The sequence below is a fragment of the Microtus oregoni genome, unplaced genomic scaffold (genome assembly GCF_018167655.1).
Source record: "Microtus oregoni isolate MIOR12 unplaced genomic scaffold, Mior012 000017F_ref0000208, whole genome shotgun sequence".
NCBI classification, from domain to species: Eukaryota; Metazoa; Chordata; class Mammalia; order Rodentia; family Cricetidae; genus Microtus; species Microtus oregoni.
In genome coordinates, this window is record NW_024543076.1 from 641,039 (window position 1) to 661,555 (window position 20,517).

Genomic DNA, 20,517 nt, shown 5'->3' on the forward strand with positions numbered 1-20,517 from the left:
GACATTAATTGCTAATGATTAAATTTGTGCTTTCAACTAAAAATTGGCATTTTGGGTATCTTCCAAATTTGAAGCTTAAATTTTCTAGCTTTTTGTTTGTTTTTAAAGTTTCTGTTATTATATCTGGGATCTTTTAGAATAATATATGTATTTTTATGTGAATGGGTGTTTTGCCTGCACATTTATCTATGTACCATGTACATTCAGTGCCCACAGGGCAGGAGAGGGTGTTGTGTCCCCCGGGGCTGGAGTTAGAGGTTGTTGTAAGCCACCATGTGGATGCTGAGAATTGAACCCAGGTTCTCTGGAATAGCAACCAGTGCTCTTAATCTCTGAGCCCTCTCTCTCTTTTCTCTCTCTCTCCTCTCCCTTCTCTCCCTCTTTTTTTTTTAATTTTTTTTAATAAAAGTACCATTTCTCGATTTTGAGGTTGTGTATGTGTGCTATATCTACATATGTGTGTGTGAAGGTATGTGATCTTGAGGCAGTTCAAGAGGTCATGCTCTAGCCGGGCGGTGGTGGTTGCACGCGCCTTTAATCCCAGCACTCGGGAGGCAGAGACGGGCGGATCTCTGTGAGAAACCCTGGCTCGAAAAATCCAAAAAAAAAAAAAAAAAAAGAGGTCATGCTCTACCTTATTTTCTACCATGTTCTCCTCAAATTCATGGGTTCAGTTGGTTCATTTTTATGATATTGTCTATCAAATCCAAGTCTGACTCTAGCTGTTAACATATTTAAAGATCTTAAGCAGATACTTAAGGCCATGGTAGGGTCTCTAAACGAATGTGGAGGTAGATGGTGGTCAGCAAGCCCCAGTGGTCTTGCTCTTCTTAATCACAATACTGGGGTTACAGGCAGTTGTTCCATTACATACTTGGATCTATACATGGGTTCTTACCCAGCAAATATTCTTACCCTCTGAACCATTTCTCCATTTCTGAAGAATGGTTTTAGTAGAGTGTATGATTCTAGGTTTCTTTATATGTGTACACTGTAGTACTTCATGGTCTCCTGGTTTCAATGCTGTGTTAGGAAGTCATCTGTCAGTTGACTCATAATTTAAATGTTACTTTTGTTTGTTTTGTTTCTCTTTGAGACAAGTAGCCAAGGCTGGACTCTATGTAGCTAAGAATAGCCTTGAACTACTGATTCTCCTGCTGTCCTAGGTAGGTTTACTATTGCTATGATTAAACACCATGACCAAAAACAAGTTAGGGAGAAAAGGGTTTTTTTGTTTTGTTTTGTTTTGTATTGTTTTGTCTTCTACTTAACATTGTAGTCCATCCCCAACGGACAGAAACTGAAACCAGGCCAGAATTGTAGTCCATCCCCAAAGGACAGGAACTGAAACCAGGCCAGAACTTGGAGGTGAGATCTAACACAGAGGCTTTGGATGGGTGTTGCTCACCTGCTTTGCTCCTCCATGACAGAACCCAGGGCTGTCAGCCCGGGGATGACCCCACCCTTAATGGTCTGAGCTCTTCCACATCAATCACTAGTTTAGAAAATACCTTAACAGGCTTCATACAGTCCAGTCTTATGGAAGCATTTCTCAGTTGAGGTTCCCTCTACTCCCTGTAGCTCTTAGCTTCTGTCAAATTGACATAAAACCAGACAGTACACCTGCTTTTGTCTTCAATGAGCTAGAATTGTTTCTCTTCCCAACACTCTTGCAATTCTTTTTCTCTTTATTTTTTTGTAGTTTTATACTGATATTTCAATAGGTGTGGGGTTTATTTTTTACTTATTCTCCCTGGGACAGTGGACTTAATGAGTAAGCGCTCTTGAGTCTGTTGTTTTTGGTTGTTGTTATTTTTCCTGTTTTGGAGACAGGTTCTTACTATGTAGCTTTGGCTGGCCTGGAACTGTATGTAGACTGCGCTGGCCTCAAACTCAAGAGATCTACTTGCCTCTGCCTTTCAAGTTCTGTGATTAAAGGCCTGTGCCACCATGTCTAGCTAATCGTGAATCTTGAAATGCCTTTAATCAGTTTTGAACAATTGTAATAATTTAAAAACATTGTTACAGTATCTTTTCCTTTCTCAAAATGAACTGAAATTAAAGGTGTGCACCCACCATACCTAGCTTTCATCCCACTTTAAAGTTGTCAGCAAGATTTGACTCTAAACCGAAGTTTTACTAGAGAGTTGGCTTCATTATAGGATTGATGGTTTGTATATTTAGATTTTTTTTTCCCCTCTTCTGGCTTTTCAAGACAGGGTTTCTCTCTCACTGTCCTGGAACTTGCTCTATAGACAGGCTTTAAAATCAGAGATCCTCCTGCCCCTGCCTCCCAAGTGTGGGGTTGAAGGTATGCACTACCATGCTTAGCTCTTGTAGATTTAGTTTTAACACTTTGTGTGTAAATAGCTAGAGAAACAAAATGAACGCTTCTAAATTGCAAGTATATATTAAGACCTTCAAGATCAGTGGTTTAAGACCTCCCCAGTAAGGGCTGAATGACCCTTTCATAGTAGTCACCTAAGACCATTGGAAAACACAGATCAACAATAGCAAAATTATAGTTAAGAAATAGCAACAAAACTAATTTACGGTTTTGGGGGGAGATCACCACAACATGACAAATTGTGTTAAAAGGTCGCAGTATTAGGAAAGTTGAGAACCATTGTTCTAGTTGGTTAATTAGGCCATGTGAGAAAAATTTACATATAGAAAGTGTTCAAGATTTTATTCTCTCCTAGTAGTGAAATTTCATGTTTTTAGTAGAGAATTGACTATATAAGGTAAAAATGATTCTTTCTCAGCTTCCTTGGGAATATTTAAGTGGGTACTTTTTGAACTCTCTGAGACTTCTTTTAGTGTCAAACCTGTGTTTTGAATTGTCCAATGACCATTTCTGGGCTTATGACATATTTCAGTTCAACAGATCCAAAATAAGACCTAAGTCCAGGTCTTCATTTTTCGTCACCTCTGTTAAGTCACCCGTGCTCAGATTCGAGACTCCTCCACATTCTCCAAGCTCATATACATACATTTAAACAAATTTCAAATTCAGATACTTTCATTTTTCCTAAATGCCTTCCTAGTACATTCTAACATCTATTCTTGTCATTCCTGGCATTGTTCAAGTATCAAGGCTCCCCCGACCCCTAGGCAAGGTTTCTCTGTGTAGCTTTGGTACCTGTCTTGGAACTAGCTCTGTTGGCCTCAAACTCACAGAGATCTGCCTGTTTCTGCTTCCTGAGTGCTGGGTTTAAAGGAATGTGCCATCACTGCCCGGTGGTAACCTTTTCTTTGATAATAGCCTGTTAACACTCAGTTTTCCTTTTGTACCGTTGTAACCTAAAAGAAGCAAGTAGCTATTATTTCTTCTTTGCCTGCAGAATTTGTTTTGATGTCTTTAGCCACTGACTCGTCATTTAGTGCCATTTTTTCCTTTCATTTCTAGCCTTGTCATTTCTAGCCTTGCATTTGATGCTAAGTAGTACCAGGCCTAATTTCTATACTTGGTGTGTGGTAATTTACTACATGTCCGTGCTTAAGCCTGACCTAGGGTTGTCCTTTCCTTTATTTATTTGGATTATTTTGAGATAGTGATGATTATGGCTAATGTTTTTCTAAACAGAATAGCCTCTAATATTATATAATCTGAGATGAATATATTCTAAGTTGCAACTTTAATTTTATTAAAATACTCTGTTTAGAGGTATATTGTAATTTTTTGAAACTTTGGCAGGTATGAGTTTACTTGGCTAAAATAAATGAAACTATTTTAATATTTTTATATGAATTACAAAATTGGATGATTTGATAAAACCTGGATGAATTTTCTTTGTAAATTTTTTAATGTTTCTTTTGTTAGGAGACAGGATCTCACGGTGTAGCCGTGACTGGTCCAGAACTTACTATGTAGACCACGTTGCCCTTGTGGTTCTTTTAAAACAGATGGTTAGTTTGAAGTTAAGTAAAAATCAGTATTACTGTAATGTTCCACCAAATACAATTACTTGCTTTAAAATTCAGGTTTTATCAAGCCTTGTAGAAAGTCTAAGATTCCAGTATAGTGCTAGGTATCACCAGTTGCCCTTCTTGTAATAGTAACTCAGTAATGACCAGAGCTATAGATGCTGTGATTTTTTTTTTCTTTTTAAATACAATCTTGATTCCATAGGATAGTTTTATTTACAGAACTATGTTTTAAAGTTTCCTGGTACTCCGTCTTCTTGGAAATTGTAAATTCTACAAGGAAACCCTTTTATCCACTGTTAGGACTATTGAAGTGTCTGCAAGCAGGTGTGGTTTATAGATCTCTATGTATGTTTTTTGTTTTAGCATCAAGCATTGCACGGTTCTCTCCAATAATGTAGATCATCTTTTACTGAATTTAACGCTGTCTGATATCATGGTCTCGCTGGCAAATGCCTCAACTTTGCAGAATGATTCCAGTTGGATAGAAACAATAAGGAAATTTGTGACGGAGACCCTTAAAGGTGGTGTTAGGCTGAACAGTAAACAGCTGAACAGATTGCTTGGCGTCTCTTGGAGGCTAATACAGATGCAGCCAGACAGAGGTAGGTGTGCAGGAGAGGACCTCCATAAATGATTGCCATCACTCCGTGTGGTTGCGCTGCTTACGTCCAAGCCATTGCAAGTCTAAGTAGTATGAAGCAGTCTGCTTGAGCCCTGGGACTGTGGCTGGAAGTGCTTCTTTCTTGGGTGGGGCCCTTCTGAAGCAGTTTGGTAAAGATGTCTGCCTTCCTGGATGTGCTTACTTCTCTTCTGTCTAGCTTGAAATTAACTTAGGTTTTTGAAGTGAGTTACTAATTTTTTCCCCATTCAATTCAGAGCTTTCCTATTTGGTTTTCATTGCATTTACTTTTCCAATACCTTGGTTTTTGTGATCCTACGTTTGTTCCTAAGAAAAGTGAGAATGTTGTCTCTGGTTGCTTTGACTTTTGTATGTCACACTGTTGCTGTCTATGATAATCCATCAGTTTTTGCCTAGGAACAAAGTAGAACTGTGTTGAAGGAATGTCTGTTCATATGCAGTTTTCTTTCTGTTCTCAGAGGCTACAGAGGTTCTCATTAAGGCCGTGTATGCGCTGTATCAACAGAGGGGCCTGCTTCTTCCAGTTAGGACTTTGCTAATTAAATTTTTCAGTAAAATCTATCAGAAAGAAGAACTGAGGTCTTTCAGATTGAGGTAAAGATTTGTTGTTTTCCCCTATTCTCTTGATGAGTTGTTTTGTAGTCTGAATGATTAAGTCTTTAAGGTCTACTTGTTGTATTCAAGAAACGATATAAAATTTTATCAGCAAGAACTCTTCATAATGCAAGAAACCTATACCATATCTACACAGACTTAAGATAATGCAAGGCTGGTGTCCTTTTGTCTGGTGGCCACCTACTAAATGTAGTGGTTTGTCTCATATATTGTGTGGCAGCTAACACAGGATACACAACTCACATAGATCTCACTGGTACCCCCCTTTCATTTAGAAGTTACATAATTTCTTGATGTAGTGGGTAAACTGCCACTGCTACAAAAGGGCCGCTAGCGTTCTACCTGCTTTCAAATGCTGAAATAAGAAAACGTGTTATTTGGATCTCACTACTTTTGTTATATTTAAATAGAAAAAAGATTGGTTTTGGTTTAAGTAATACCTCTCATGTTTGTCAATTAATATTTTTTCCTGTTCTTCCTTGGCCTTCCTAAGATACCGAAGTAGAGTGCTATCCCGTTGGCTGGCCGGCCTACCATTGCAGCTTTCTCACCTTGGTTCCCGAAACCCTGAGCTGTCCACACAACTGATTGATATCATTCATACTGCGGCAACACAAGCAAATAAGGACTTACTGAAAAGCTTACAGGCTGCTGCTCTACGAATTTATGGTGAGTGAGTGTTTTGTGGTGAAGGTCAGCCTTGATCTATTCCAACAAGGAATGTTCAAAGGGAGTTCTTTAGATTGGCCTTTTTTTTTCTTGGTTTATGTTAGGTTAAATTGGTCAAACAGAATGTTAAACAGTAAGTTCATTTTATGTATATTAGAATAATTTTTGCCTTTTGTAGTCTCCCTACCTGTTTTTGTAGTTGTTTTGGAAGTTGTGTTTGAGACAGGGTCTCACAATGAAGTTCAAGCCCCTCAAGCTTGAGCTCTTCCTGTCTGCCTACTTCATGTCTTTTCATTCTTAAGTTATCTTAAAATTATTCATGAGTATCTTTGATGACTCTAAAATTAATATTCTTTTCATCTCTATAACTGACTACTTAATATTTTGAGGAAAAACTAATAAAATCTTATTGGCGTATATATTTATAAAGTATATATAACTTACATTTAGTGAGTTATAAATCATATGCTGTAAGTTTTTCCACTTTATAATGTTGTATGATTCAGAGATTCTTAAGTATTTTTCTGAGGTGGTCCCATTATTACTGCTACATAATTCGAGAATGTTTTCATTACTCAAAAAGAAACCCTGTTTTCATTAGTCATCTCTTAGTCTTTCTTTACTCAGTTCCTGACAACAATTAATTTATATTCCATCTATAGATTTTCCTAGTAGGACTTTTTTTTTTTAAGATTTTTTTAAAAAAATCATTTTAAAGTTGTGTCTTTGTGGGTTTATGGATGTGAGTACAGTGCTCTTGGAGGCTGGAGGCCTCATATCTCCCTGTAGCTGGAGTTAGCAGTTGTGAGCCGCCTGCTCTGGTCCTCTGGAAGAGCAATAACATTTTCTTCACCTCTGAGCCCTCCCTTTAGCCCGTTTTTATTACCACCAACATTTAACTTTGGTATAGAATTGTTAATTGAAGTTCAACATAACTTCAATTATGTTGTCAGCCTTGAACACATTGAAAGTCATCAAGCTGCTTTAATAATTTAATCTGTGGTTTCTGTATCTTTTATAGCTAAATTTCATTTTTATCTACCCCACTAGATCCACAAGAAGGCGCTGTGGTGGTTCTTCCTGCAGAGTCTCAGCAGCGTTTGGTTCAGCTTTTGTATTTTCTACCTACTCTGCCTGCTGATTTGCTTTCTCGGTTAAGTCGGTGCTGCATTATGGGAAGACTTGGTTCAAGTTTGTCTGCCACACTTATTGGGATACTGTATATGAGGTATCACTGTGAAGTGAGCTATATATTAAGTGTATCGTCTTTCCCTCTCTTCTGCTTTATGGGATGGAAATACAGAAAGCTTCTTTGGTTTTGCTAGTTTTTTGAGATTAGGATCTTTCTACATAGTAACTCACAAAGATCCACCTGTCTCTGCCTCCCCAGTCCTGGGATTAAAGGTGTGCACCACCACCGCCCAATCCTTCATTCATTTGCTAGTTTGTTGATACAAGGCTGATGGAAGTTCCTTGTTCTGTGATAATGTGTCCATAGTTTGGAATAGAGCTTGTAGTTAAGTGGCTAAAAGCCTGTCGGTAAGAGTCCTGTACTTAAAATTGCAGGTGGTTATGTGTCGTGATGTGGACCGTTTCTGTCGGACTGAGGATGTATGAATGTGAAGTGTATGTGTGTAATTTGTGGCGTATGTGTGCTGTAATTGCACTGAAGGGGTATCTGATGGCATGTGAGGTCTGGAGGTTGGTGTTGATTGCTTTTCCACCTTTTTTATTGAGGCAGGGTTTCAGTTAAATTCAGAACTAGATCACTTTCTCTGGGGATCCCCTGCCTGTGCTGGAATTGCAGGTGGATGCATCACTATGCCCATTTAACAGTTAGGTTTATTCTGGAGCATCCAACCTGTTCCCTCTTCCTTCTACTGCATGACAACCTCTTTTTTTTTTTTTTTAACCTTTATTATTTTGGGCTATTCTAGATGTCTGTCTTAATGATATCATTTTTCCTTTTGTGTCTGGCTTATTTCACTTTGTCCTCAAGCTTTATCATATAAGATATATGAGAAATTTGTCCCTGTACTGAGATCACATATAGTCCATCAGATGTTTGCTGCTTTTATTTTTCAGTTTATCTGTTGATGAGCATCTGGATTGTCTCTGCCATTTGGCCACTGTGAATAATGCTTTATGAATATTAGTGTATAAGTATCTCTTTGAGATCTTGCTTGCAACTGTTTTGACTATCTCCCAAAATATGGAATGTGTAGTTTATGTGATGGGATTGTCTTTAATTCATTTTTATGCACATGCCAGGCAAGTGCTCTTCTACCTAGCGTCACTTCTTTAGCTCAGATGTTTACTGTGTGGAGAACTGGATACCTCTAGCTTTGGGAGTTTTTTTTTCTTTTCCTGGAGATAGTGTCTCTCTACATAGCTCTGGTATCCTGGAACTTACTATATAGACTAGTCTGGCCTTGAAGTCACAGACATTCTCCTGCCTCTGCCTCCTAGCACTGTGATTTAAGACCTGTATAAGATACCACACCTGACTTTAAAAGAAAAAAAATCATATTGCCAGTGTTGAAAATTCCCTCTGGAATTTACTGTGTGAATCATTTGTTTGTTTTGTTTGTTTGTTTGTTCATTTGGTTTTTGGACAGGTAGGGTTTTTCTGTAACCCTGACTGTCCTGGAATTCTCTGTAGATCAGGCTAGCCTCAAACTCAGAGACCCTTCAGTCTCTGCTTACTAAGTGCTGGGAGTAAAGGCATGAGCCACCACACCCAGCTATCAGTTGCTTCTTTAAATAAACTTATATTTGGCTATTGTTTTTTTTTTTTTTTTTTTTTTTTTTTTTGGTTTTTCGAGACAGGGTTTCTCTGTGGCTTTGGAGCCTGTCCTGGAACTAGCTCTGTAGACCAGGCTGGTCTCGAACTCACAGAGATCCGCCTACCTCTGCCTCCCGAGTGCTGGGATTAAAGGCGTGCGCCACCATCGCCCGGCTATATTTGGCTATTGTTAAGTGCGGTATGATTCATAACGGTCTGTCTGCCTCACTTTTCTAGCGGGAGCTATTCAGTTTGTTTATATTTGAAAATTCAAAGTTTACTTATGTGTGTTAGATTGGTTATATTTTTAGGAATTTGAACCACTGACTAGTTTTCTATGCTTTTCTTCCTTATAAATAGAAAAAAATTCTGAACTTTGGTGTAAGCCTTTAATGTTTAAAATATTTTTTTTCTTTTTAATGCTACTGTTTTATCTGTAACCAGAAGTTTGGTTTTTTGTTTTTTGTTTTTTGTTTTTTTTACTTGTTTCCATTGGAGGACATTGTTCTTAGCTATAGTGTCTTAAGATTCAATTAAGACTAGGAAACTACATTTAATGTTTATGATTATCAGTTATGGTTCTCTAAAGTTTATTAGCATTTTTCAAAAGTGGATTCAACAGTCTTGCTTTATTTAACTTATTTCCCTGTGGAGATTTGTAGTGATAGTTAGAAAACTGGATTAATCTGCAATTCTGATAATGGGTTTCCTAATCAGTAAGAGCACATGAGAGAATGGGGATAGAGTGCAGGCTTGGGTCCTGGGCTCCATCCTGCTTCAGTTGTAATCTGTTTGGTTCCCTCAGACGTGGTTTTAGTACTTCAGGTTGTTTTCTTCTTCAGTGTCTGCTCTTCTGCTAGTCCATGATTATATACCAACCAACTCTTTTTTTATTCTGTCCTATACTAAAATAAAAGTCTTGCTTCTTAATCCCATATATGCTGGGTGCTGTTGCCAGATTATTTTCCCAGAGGTATTTCTTTGATCTTTGACAAATTTTATTTTGTTGTATGAACTGGGCTTAGAGATTAAATTCAACTTTTGTAGTTTTGATGCCCGGCTGTTCTTGTTAGAATTAGGTTATTCCCTTTGTGAAAATCCTGTCACCTAGACATTGTTTGTGTTCATTTTTCCTCAGCTTTTAATGGGGGTACTTAGAGTTACTCCCTGCATTTGTGGTTTTTTTTTTTTTTTTGCCACCCATTTATAGTTTCCTAGGATTTGACATCCACCCTTATCAATACCATTCTAGGATATAATGACATCCACCCCCTATCAATACCATTCTAGGATATAAACTGAGTTGTTAGAAAACAACTCAGTCCTGAACAGGTGTACTATGTGGCAAATTCTTGTAAGAGTATTTGGGACAATTGATAAACAGTATGTCATGCTATCTTTAAAACTAACATGATACTTTGTTGACTGTCAAGTTCTAATGTTATGTCTATGGCCATTCTCACTTGGAGTTTCTGCTCATTTTTATAGCTAGACTGGGCAGTATAATTATGGATAATTTTTTTAAAAAATATGAATAAGGAAATTTCTTTGTAGCATTGAACAGAGAGAAATTAGACTAAGAAACTTGGTCTTGGGTTTTCATGAAGGTACATGTCATTTGTCCAGGGCCACATTTGGTTTCCCTCCTTCCCTTGCATGACTGGCGATACTGCTCCTTCTATAGTGCTGTGGCTTGGGTAGAGTGTGTGCTGCTTGCCATTCTTTCCAAGTCAGACTTGAAGTGGGCTTCCTACTTCTAGCCACTGGGTGGCACAATTGCTTCCTGTTTACTGTGTGTAAGAGGATCTTTCCTATCAACTCATTTGGCCCTCCTTCTGTCCTATCTGAATTCCTGTGATATACATCCAAAGATGTCTGCATGTTTATTGGAATGACACATGAATGCTTGGTTATTTAGTACCCCTCCTCCTCTTTAATAATCTTGCTAAATAAAGTAGGATTTTTTGTTTGTTTCTCATTTAAAGCTGCCTTATAGTTAGCTTTTGTGTCTTTATTTTTGGTCTTTTGAGATAGAGCCTCATAACCCAGACTGGTCTCAAGCTCAGCTGAGAGTGACCTTGAACTCCTGATTTTCCTGCCTCTGTCTCAAAAGTACTGGGTTTACAGGTTTGTGCCACCACACGTAGCCTTTAGACTTTCTTTGGAATCATCTGCTTTACTGTTCTTTTGTGAGGGTACACCGGAATAGAGCATTTCTTGACTTTAACGATAAATTTTTTAAAGTCTGATTATGATCCTTTTTGCTTTCTGTTTGAAGCTGAGATTTCATTAAACTTACTTGCTAAGGATAAGCCTTTTTATATAAATTGAAAAAAACAAAACAAAACTAGGTACCTTGTGGTAGAACCTACCACTACTCAAATAAAAATCTTCCTTGACTCTAAAGAGGGTCTAATTTTGAAATGTGCTACATCATATATATGGGCCAGTTATACTTTTTAGTATAACTATAAATATTTGTACTTCTTAACTTTCATAATTGCAATATTAGGGTCCTTATAAATGAAGTTAAAAACAGCATATACTATGGGTTTTACCCAACTTGCAACTGGATTTGTTTTTTAAAATTTAAAATTTTATTTATTTAAGGGGTGTGTGTGTGTGTGTGTGTGTGTGTGTGTGTGTGTGTGTTTGCGTGCATGTGGAGGGCAGAGGACAATCTGTAGAAGTCATATGGGTCTCAGGGATTGAACTCAGATCATAATGTTTGTTGGCAGGTGCTTTTACACTGAATAATCTTGCCAGCCTAGATTTGTTTTCAATAAAGGAAAATACAGAACTGGGATTATGGGATTAGGGTACTTGGAGGTCCTGGGTTTAGTCTCAGGAGCCTCTCACTTTTCAATGGTTTGCTTATTTACTTATGTATTTATTTTTAATTTTATTTGTATTGGTGTTTTGCCTGCATGTATATCTGTATGAAAGTGTTGGATCTCCAGGAACTGGAATTATAGACAGCTGTGAGCCCAGGAACTGGAATTATAGACAGCTGTAAGCCCAGGAACTGGAATTATAGACAGATGTGAACTCAGGAACTGGAATTATAGACAGCTGTAAGCCTAGGAACTGGAATTATAGACAGATGTGAGCCCAGGAACTGGAATTATGGACAGCTGTGAGCCCAGGAACTGGAATTATAGACAGCTGTGAGCCCAGGAACTGGAATTATAGACAGATGTGAACTCAGGAACTGGAATTATAGACAGCTGTGAGCCCAGGAACTGGAATTATAGACAGCTGTCAGCCCAGGAACTGGAATTATAGACAGCTGTAAGCCCAGGAACTGGAATTATGGACAGCTGTGAGCCCAGGAACTGGAATTATAGACAGCTGTAAGCCCAGGAACTGGAATTATAGACAGATGTGAGCCCAGGAACTGGAATTATAGACAGCTGTGAGCCCAGGAACTGGAATTATAGACAGCTGTGGGCCCAGGAACTGGAATTATGGACAGATGTGAGCCCAGGAACTGGAATTATAGACAGCTGTGAGCCCAGGAACTGGAATTATGGACAGCTGTGAGCTGCTATGTGGGAATTGCACTCGGGTCCTATGGGAGAATAGTCAGTGCTTTTAACTGCTGAGCTGTCACTCTAGCCTTCTCCCCATCCCCCCACTCCTTAAGAAAAACTTCAGACAGACTGGTAATAGTTCTTTTGTTTCTTATAGATCGTCCTTTTCTGGATGGAGCCGCACGGTTAATGACCACTTAATGACTGATGTGGACTACCTCAGCTTCTTATTTTCCACACTTACAGGTAGCCGTATTAACAAACATACCGAGTTAAAAAGAACACATTGCTGTGCTGACTGTCACAGTGGCCTCCTTAGACCGTGCTCATGGAAGTGTGGTCTGAACATGAAAGCAGTTAGCTTGTTGAGCAGTGTTGCTGGCAGTCTGATTATTCTGAGAGCTATTGGTCGGGAAGGTCATTGGCAGGTTTTCTGTGTAGGTTGGACAAAGTATAATAGGGCCAAAAAGGACGTCAGAATTATGTCAGGTAAAGTAATACATGTACGGAGTTTGGGGATGAATCCACCTCTCCATTCCATCCTTTTCTCCTCAGATAAAAGACTTAGCCAGTAAGTAATTGAAAGCCATTTGAAGGGCTATTGTATTAGAACATACAATGTTTAATGTATTTGGAACAGAGTATATTATTGCTCCTTCCTATCTGTTCATTTGCTTTTTAGCATTGAGACAGGGCTTCCCTAGGACTCAGATCCCTTCCTGACCTCAGAGTGCTGGGATTAAAGGCATCGTGGCTCCGTGCTTCACTCATTTTCTCTGTTAGAACCTACTGTTGATTGGAGGGATTATCTGCCTGCCCCCCTCCCTTTTAAATTCAAGAGTACTAAAGCTCCCAACAGATGTGATTTTATATATACACATTCATATATATATATAAATTATATATATATATATATATATATATTCATACATACATACACACACACACACTTCTGTTGGGATCTTTAGTACTCTTGAATTTAATGCACACACACTTTTTTTTGCTGTGTTGTACATTGGGTCAAGTCACATCCTTTGCATGTGTGGTTAATGTGTTTCTAGGATTTAATTCCTTAAGACACTGTAAGATGCAGAAATACAAGAGTAACAAGAGCTGTTATGAGTTGTGTATTACGCTCTGTGATTTATTTTTCAGCTGGCTCTGTTTGTCACCTACATTAGGGTTTTCAAAAGAGGAGTTGGCCTGGCTTCAAAACCTTCGTGGAGTTCCTCATGTCATTCAGACATCACTTTCCCCTGTGCTTCTCTACCTTACCGACCTGGACCAGTTTTTACACCATTGGGATATAACAGAGGTAATAGCGCATGAGTTACCGGTGCTTGTTGTGTGCTGGGTGCCGTTTGTGATATGCTACTAGACACAGCATGGTTAGAGAGCGGGACTCCTGCTGGAGAGGACAGCTCAGCTGTGTTTGTAGGGGTGAGTCCTGTATTTTGAAGAGGGAGAATATAGAGCTTCATGTAGAGGATTAGCTTGAGCTAGTAAATGAGAGAGATCACTTACGTAGGGTTGGCGTCTTTTTGAAAGAGAGTTTTTAAACAACAAAAACAAACCGCTCATAAGTTTCTTTGATTTTAAGAATTTATGTGTGATTAATTTTTCGTTAAGAATTACATTTAAGAAAGACCTTAATTTTTCCTTAGGTTTCGAGGCCAACATACAGATCTTGTTTACAGTTCTTGAGAGGAGAATCTGGTTTATATTTTGTACCTTTGATAAACTACTTAAAAACATAGATGGTTTAAATAATTTAACTTTATTATGTTCAGTATTTGTTAAGGAAACCTTGAAAATACTAAGTTTTATAGATAGCTAATAAATTTACAAAAGTAGTAAATCTTACTAGCATGTTTCAGTATTAGCAAAACTGCACATTGAAACCTTAAGTTTAGACTGAATTTTATCATGGAATTATAAGGGTCATCTGTAGTGATCTTTTGTTTGTGTTTTAACATAAAGCTTCCCTGAAGATCAGAGTGCAGAGCTAAACCATTAGACGTCAGGCAGTGGTGGCACACACCTTTAATCCCAGGATTTGGGAGACAGAGCAAAGGGATCTGTGTTAGTTCAAGGCCACCCTAGGCTCTACAAGATTGAATCTGTCTAAAAGAAAGACAGAACTCACACAAAGGTGATCCCAGCTCTTGGGATCTCACGCCTTTAATGCCAGCTCTAGGGAGGTGGAGATAGGAGAGATGTGGGTGGGTGGAGAGTGTGATATTAGGTGGAAGGAGACAGGAGCTCATTGCAGTCTCTGGGGTTTGGTGGAGTGTAGGGCCGTATTATAGAGGCCCATATTTCTACATTGTATGGTGGCCAGAATTTCAAGCCACACTTTGCACCTGCTACACAGGAGGTGGTCACTTAGCCTTTTGAGAAAAACTGACACCATCCTAGACAGAGGGTCAGGATATGCTAATGTCGCTCTGCTCCTTCTTTGTAATTTGGGAGATCACCTGGGAAAGAGGTGTTAATTCAGTCTACCTGACAGTGCAGGCATAGATAGGAAGACAGGATAAGGGGTATAGAAAGGTATGGACTTGACCACAGTCATTTTCCTGGCTACCTAGGGAACAGAATGCTAATGAATTTCCCCTTTATGTTTTGGTATAAAAGCTGTTTGGAGAATAAATGCGGGTGATTGTTAGGATGTGAACTCAGGACTTCATGAGGGATCCCTGAAAACTCCCTCCTGATAAAGCCATGTGAGTTCTGTCTTTATTCCCACACGTCCCCTCTGGTCCGTGAGATAATTTATTTATATCAGGGCTGGACCTTGATAGTGGAGACAGAGTCTGGATATTGAGGATTGCCCCTTTGGTCTGAGCCTTGGTAGAACTCTATTGGCTGGCTGCTCTGCTTCTCTGATCAGTGAGCCTCATTGGACCCAGCCTCCAAAGAATGTATTTATTCTTTTCATGAATAAACACTGAAGATGACAATACAACATACTTAAGTGTAAGTTTCAGGATTTTGATACATTTATGTATCTTTTCTTTTTATGGTAGCACAATATCATAAGTTTACCATATTCTTATTAAGTTTTTGTTTTATTTTATTTTTTTGGTGACAGGGTTTCTCTGTGTAACAGCCACGGCTGTCCTGTAACTCACTTTATAGATCAGGCTGGCCTTGAACTCATGGAAATCTGCCTGCTGCTGTGTTGGGATTAAAGGTGTAAACCACCACCACCTGGCTGTTTATAGTTTTACAATAACTAAGTATATCTCTCAACTATTGTTTAGTTTTACACGTTGTTGAACTTTTTGGTAATTTGCTTATGTTGAATAGTTTTTTTTTTATCGCCATACAATATTTTTCTAAAAACTATTTTATGTATGTGTGCTTGTATGTGTGTACATAATACCACGTGTATGTCTGGTGTTCATGGAGTCCAGAAGAAGGTATCAGATCCTCTGGAACTGGAGTTACAGGTAGCTGTAAGCTACTGTGTGGGTGCTGTGACTTGAACCCTAGTTTTCTGGAAGTGTGGCCAGTTCTCTTAGTCACTGGACTTCCCACTCCAGTATTACTCTGTAGTAACATTCCTTTGGCATAGTCATTAAAAGGTAACTATGTACCTGTTTTTCTGTCTGTTGTGTGTCTATTTCTCTTTTTCTACATTTCAAATAATCTTTTTAAACATTATTTTGTATGTGTCTGGGTTTTTTGGTTACACGTATGCCTCCATGTAGAAATCAGTGGAGAACAGAAGCAATGGGTGGTATCTCATACTGTTGAATTTCTGTTGTAAGCAGGCAGACTCAAGTGCAGCGCCACAGGGTTAGTGCTAGTGCTCGTACTGTTCCCTCTTTCTCCTGCCTTTCCTGACAGTGAGAAACTTGGCTCATTTATATATAATTCACATATTTACTTGATTGTTTCTTTTGTCTGCCAAACCTTGTTTGGACTCTGCCTTTGGGAGCAGGCAGTCTGTCTGTATGCACAACTGACCTGACCCGGCTTACACCATCTTTTCTGCCAGACCTTACACAGAGAGGCCCTACTTTTAGTGGCTTTAAAAAAATTATTTGGAAGAGAAGAGATGAAGTGAAGTTCTTGGTTATTGTAGAATGTTTTTCAGAATGAGAGTTAACCTTTTGTTAATAGCAAGATACCACCCTCCTAAAGTAGAAGTAGGGAGATGGCACTGAAAATATGAGGGCTTTTCCTGTCATTAAAAAAACCTTTGGACAATATCAGCCTGTAAGAAGTTTTATTGGGAACTATTGGTTTTGATTTTTTTTTTCTAATTTCAAAAGTTTATAAATACCAGTGAGGTTCTAGGCTCCAGTGTCTACATAAAGAAACAAAACCATTTATAAACCAAAACCCAGAAGGATATCTTCTCTCCCAGTTCCCACCCCATCCTAGAGAGAGAATCCTTCTCCTACTACCAGTTGTGTGTTGTGTGTCCTGTGTCCCGCCCCCCGTGTAGTTTTATGCATATTTCACAGCTGGTAACATACCCCGTCAGATTCTGCAGTTTGTCTAGAGACCAGTGTTTATGAAGGACTTGATTTCCTCTTTTCTTTAGAACTTAGAACATTAGGGATTTAATTTTCTGTTAGATTTCTCTTCCTTTTACCTTTGTGGAATGGCAGGTCATTGTTAGGATTGAAGTGATTACGATGCCATCACTATCCCTAATTCACAAATAGAAATTCAAAATGCTCTGAAATTTGTAAATAAATCCCAACAAGACATTCTCAGCAAGTTTGGGGTTTTAGAGTACTGAAGATTTCAGACTTTGGGATTATGGATGTGTAACTGGTAAAGTCTATGGCAGTCTAAAGTTCAGAAAAATTCCTAATGTTAAAAACACTGCTGCTAGCATTTCAGAGAAAGGATATTCAGTCTGTATAGGTATTTTCTGGATTGTAAGTATTTTTCTGTAGTGTATAGAAGGTTTTTGTCAACCCTTAGACCATGTCCTTTGTTCCTTTGTACCTTTCTGTTGTAGCAATTAGTAGATATTAACAGTATCCATTTGCTGAGCTATTTGAAAGGTGTGGAAGTTTCTATAGCTAGAAGATGTTAGGCTTGGAAAGTGCACCAAAGTGTGAGGTCTCATTGTTTGATCCTTGACGTTTGTATCTTCAAAGTCAAGTTTTTGTTACCTGTTTGCTAGTAATATGTAAAGTTGGTTTTAAAAGTTGGGTTGAACCTTTTGTTTTAAATTCTTAAATGTCATAATGCAGTTACTATTTTTTGCCTTTTCTCACAGGCGGTTTGCCACAGTTTATTGGTTATTCCTGCCCGAAGCCAGAGCTTTGACATCATGCAAAGTGCCATCAGTAAGCATTTGGTAAATATCCTTAGTTTTGTGTGTGTGTGTTTTAAGTGAAACACAGTTTACCTGGCCTCTCAATGGCATGATGTGGTAAGAACTTTTGCTGGCTGTTGCTAATGAAATATGTTTCTGGACGTGACATTGATGAGTGGGTGAAGGGTGGGATGCATTGTTTCCTAAGACCTTGTTTCTGTGTTTGTGAAATGAGGGACCTTGAAGTTAAGCTCCCATTCACTTCTCAATACTGTCAGTGAGTGTGTTTGGGATCCAATAGATAGGTGGCTTGTCAGAGTAGGGACATCACAAGACTCAGTCATTGGAAGCAGTGGGCTCAGTTTGAGACCGACGTGTCCTCTCAACATTGGCATTAGAGTTACATTATTGTGCCTTCACTGGGGCTTTGAACTTTCTCTAACATTTACATTTTGACTTTGGGATTTTTAGAAGATGTTTTACTTACAAGAAAGAAGGAAGGCCTCTTAAAATGTGTTTTTCAGAGGATTCACTTCTTTGGTTAATCTTATAGTCACGTCCATAGCCTTTTGCTTCTTTAGAATGATGTTCCTTGAATCGGAAGAGGTACTATATTAACTCCAAGCGCCCTTCTTTCATGCTGTCAGATTCCCAGCTCTTGTTTTCTTACTGTCCAGGATCACACACACCCCTTTTTTTTCTTTTTCCTTTCTCTCAGTCCCAGAGGTTTTTGCTTTCCTAAGGCCACATTTGTTGTGGGAAAGGGTAAACATCCCAAGCCAGTCTTGGTTTTCATTTTCAGATTACCCTTTGGAGGAGGTTCCTAATGTTGACCTCTGTATAGCCAACAGCTTTGATTCAGCCTTACTGAGAATGTGCCTCTGAGGTCTAGATGAATGAGAATGCCGTAATGAACCATATCTGGCCTCCAGGTTTTTCCCAGTGAGCAGTTGAATATTAATATTAATATTAGTATTATCTCTTATTGATTCCTATAGAGATGCATTTTCCTTATTTGTACCTAAATGGCTAAATAAAATTCTGAAGAAGACTAAATCTAAAAAGGATTCTGCATTAATACATAAAGTAGAAGATGGGAACCAGTGAACAGTCTTTCTTGTCTTAAAAAATAACTGTGTGACTGTTATTATCGAGATTTTCTTTGGATGTAGTGTATGAAGCACTCCTTTAATGTTATTTCTGAATAGTGATAGGAGTTGTAATGTTTGAAATTTGTAAGAAAGAAAGAAAGAAAGAAAGAAAGAAAGGAAAGAAACTTGTAGGTGCTTCCTACAAATTGTAAGGGAGGCAGTGCATGGATTATATCAGTGATATTTCTCAGGCTGACTCTGGTAGAATGCCTGCTTGTGTGTGTGAATTCCTGAGCCCTGGTTTCACTTCTCAGCACCATACACATGAAAGTCATTTTTTCATGAAAAGTCATCTTATTTGGGAATTAAATTCTCAGAGAAAAATTGGGGCTTAAAGTTCTGCAAGTAGTTGGGTTATATGCATGCTGATCTGAAGTAGCACTGTCCACCCCTCCAGCCCAGTAAACATGCTTTATTGTATATTGGGGAAGGGGCTTTCGTGAAGAGGTAATTAATCTTTCTTTTTTCCACTCAGGTTGGGTTGACTGTAATTCCTGACAGTACAGCTGGTTGTATTTTTGGAGCGATGTGTAAGCTCCTGGATCATACGTGTGTAGTTAGTGACTCTCTCCTGCCATTCCTGGCTTCTTGTTGCTACAGCCTTCTTTATTTTCTGCTTACTCTAGAGAAGGGAGAAGCAGAACATCTGAAGAAGAGGTAAGGTTGATTTGACTTTCAATTTTAATCTTTTCCTTCTGTTTCTCTTCTTCCTAAAAAGAGTGAAGGAGAATTAGATTTTAGAACTAATTAAATTCATTTCCGTGGGCTTGTATAAGGTTTGGCAACTTTTTTCTTTGTTCTTTCATGATTTTTTTTTAAGTGTTGTACCAAGTATTCTTGGGTCTTTTAATTTTTCATTAAGCTACGAATTTGAAAAGTCAGATGATATTACAAAGTTTCCCAGTATTTTTCTTTTATAAACAGTATTAAACATCTACCAAAGCAAAAAAAAAAAAAAAATCTACTCTGAAGACAGTGAACTGTTAGTACAAACATTTGTGGTTTGGTTTTTTTTTTTTGTTTTGTTTTTGTTTTTTTTGACTTCATTAGAGTTAGCCAAGAGTAGATAGAATTTTCAATTCTTGGATTTAAGAAGTGTTCTAAAATGCTAATGATTTGTTTAGTATTTTTTACTCCTATTTGATATTTAAACTAGAACTTAGAGTTAGTTTGGAAGATTCTACTATAGATTTAAAAGTGATTTCATGTTTTAATTTTATTGGTATACCTGTTGAATCCAGTAAAGAAATCTACAGGTAAGCAAATAGGAAAAAAACAAAATTATGTTCTTTTACTTGCTGTTCATATTTTGATATATATATTTTCTAGTCTTTCTTTGAACTTTATAGTTTGCTATGGTTGTTTTTGTTTTTAATTTGAGACCATCTTACTGGCCCCAAGCTCAGAATCTTGAGCAAGTTCCATGGTCCTAGCACTATAGGGATGCACCATCATGCTCTGTGCCCTCTTTTCTTTGAGCTTTTAAATGTTCTGAAAATGCAGCAAGCTTGCTGGCTATATAAAGTACATGGCTTAAAACAATGAAATACAAACCAAGCTATCCATATGATGGAGGTGGGTCTTGTATCTATCTGTTCCTTTCATTGGTTAATTAATAAAGAAACTGCTTGGCCTTTGATAGAACAGAAAATTAGGTAGGCAGAGTAAACAGAACAGAATGCTGGGAGAAAGAAAGCTGAGTCAGGCAGTCGCCATGATTCTCCTCTCGAGGCAGAAGCAGATTAAGAATCTCCCTAGTAAGCCACGAGCTCGTGGTGCTACACAGATTATTAGAAATGGGTTAATCAAGATGTGAGAATTAGCCAATAAGAGGCTAGAACTAATGGGCCAAGCAGTGTTTAAAAGAATACAGTTTCCGTGTAATTATTTTGGATAAAGCTAGCCGG

At 38.2% G+C, this 20,517-nt stretch overlaps 1 protein-coding gene across 2 annotated transcripts in view; it reads left to right on the forward strand.

Annotated features, from left to right (window-relative positions):
- Window positions 1-20,517, forward strand: part of Tex10 (testis expressed 10) — a 39,226-nt gene that overhangs the window by 13,198 nt on the left and 5,511 nt on the right. For both annotated transcript variants that reach the window (XM_041667905.1, XM_041667906.1), the window contains 8 exons: window positions 4,294-4,532; window positions 5,029-5,164; window positions 5,679-5,854; window positions 6,905-7,082; window positions 12,330-12,418; window positions 13,354-13,487; window positions 17,421-17,501; window positions 19,086-19,267. In XM_041667905.1, coding sequence (XP_041523839.1) covers window positions 4,294-4,532; window positions 5,029-5,164; window positions 5,679-5,854; window positions 6,905-7,082; window positions 12,330-12,418; window positions 13,354-13,487; window positions 17,421-17,501; window positions 19,086-19,267 — 1,215 coding nt within the window. The remainder of the gene's footprint in view (window positions 1-4,293; window positions 4,533-5,028; window positions 5,165-5,678; window positions 5,855-6,904; window positions 7,083-12,329; window positions 12,419-13,353; window positions 13,488-17,420; window positions 17,502-19,085; window positions 19,268-20,517) is intronic.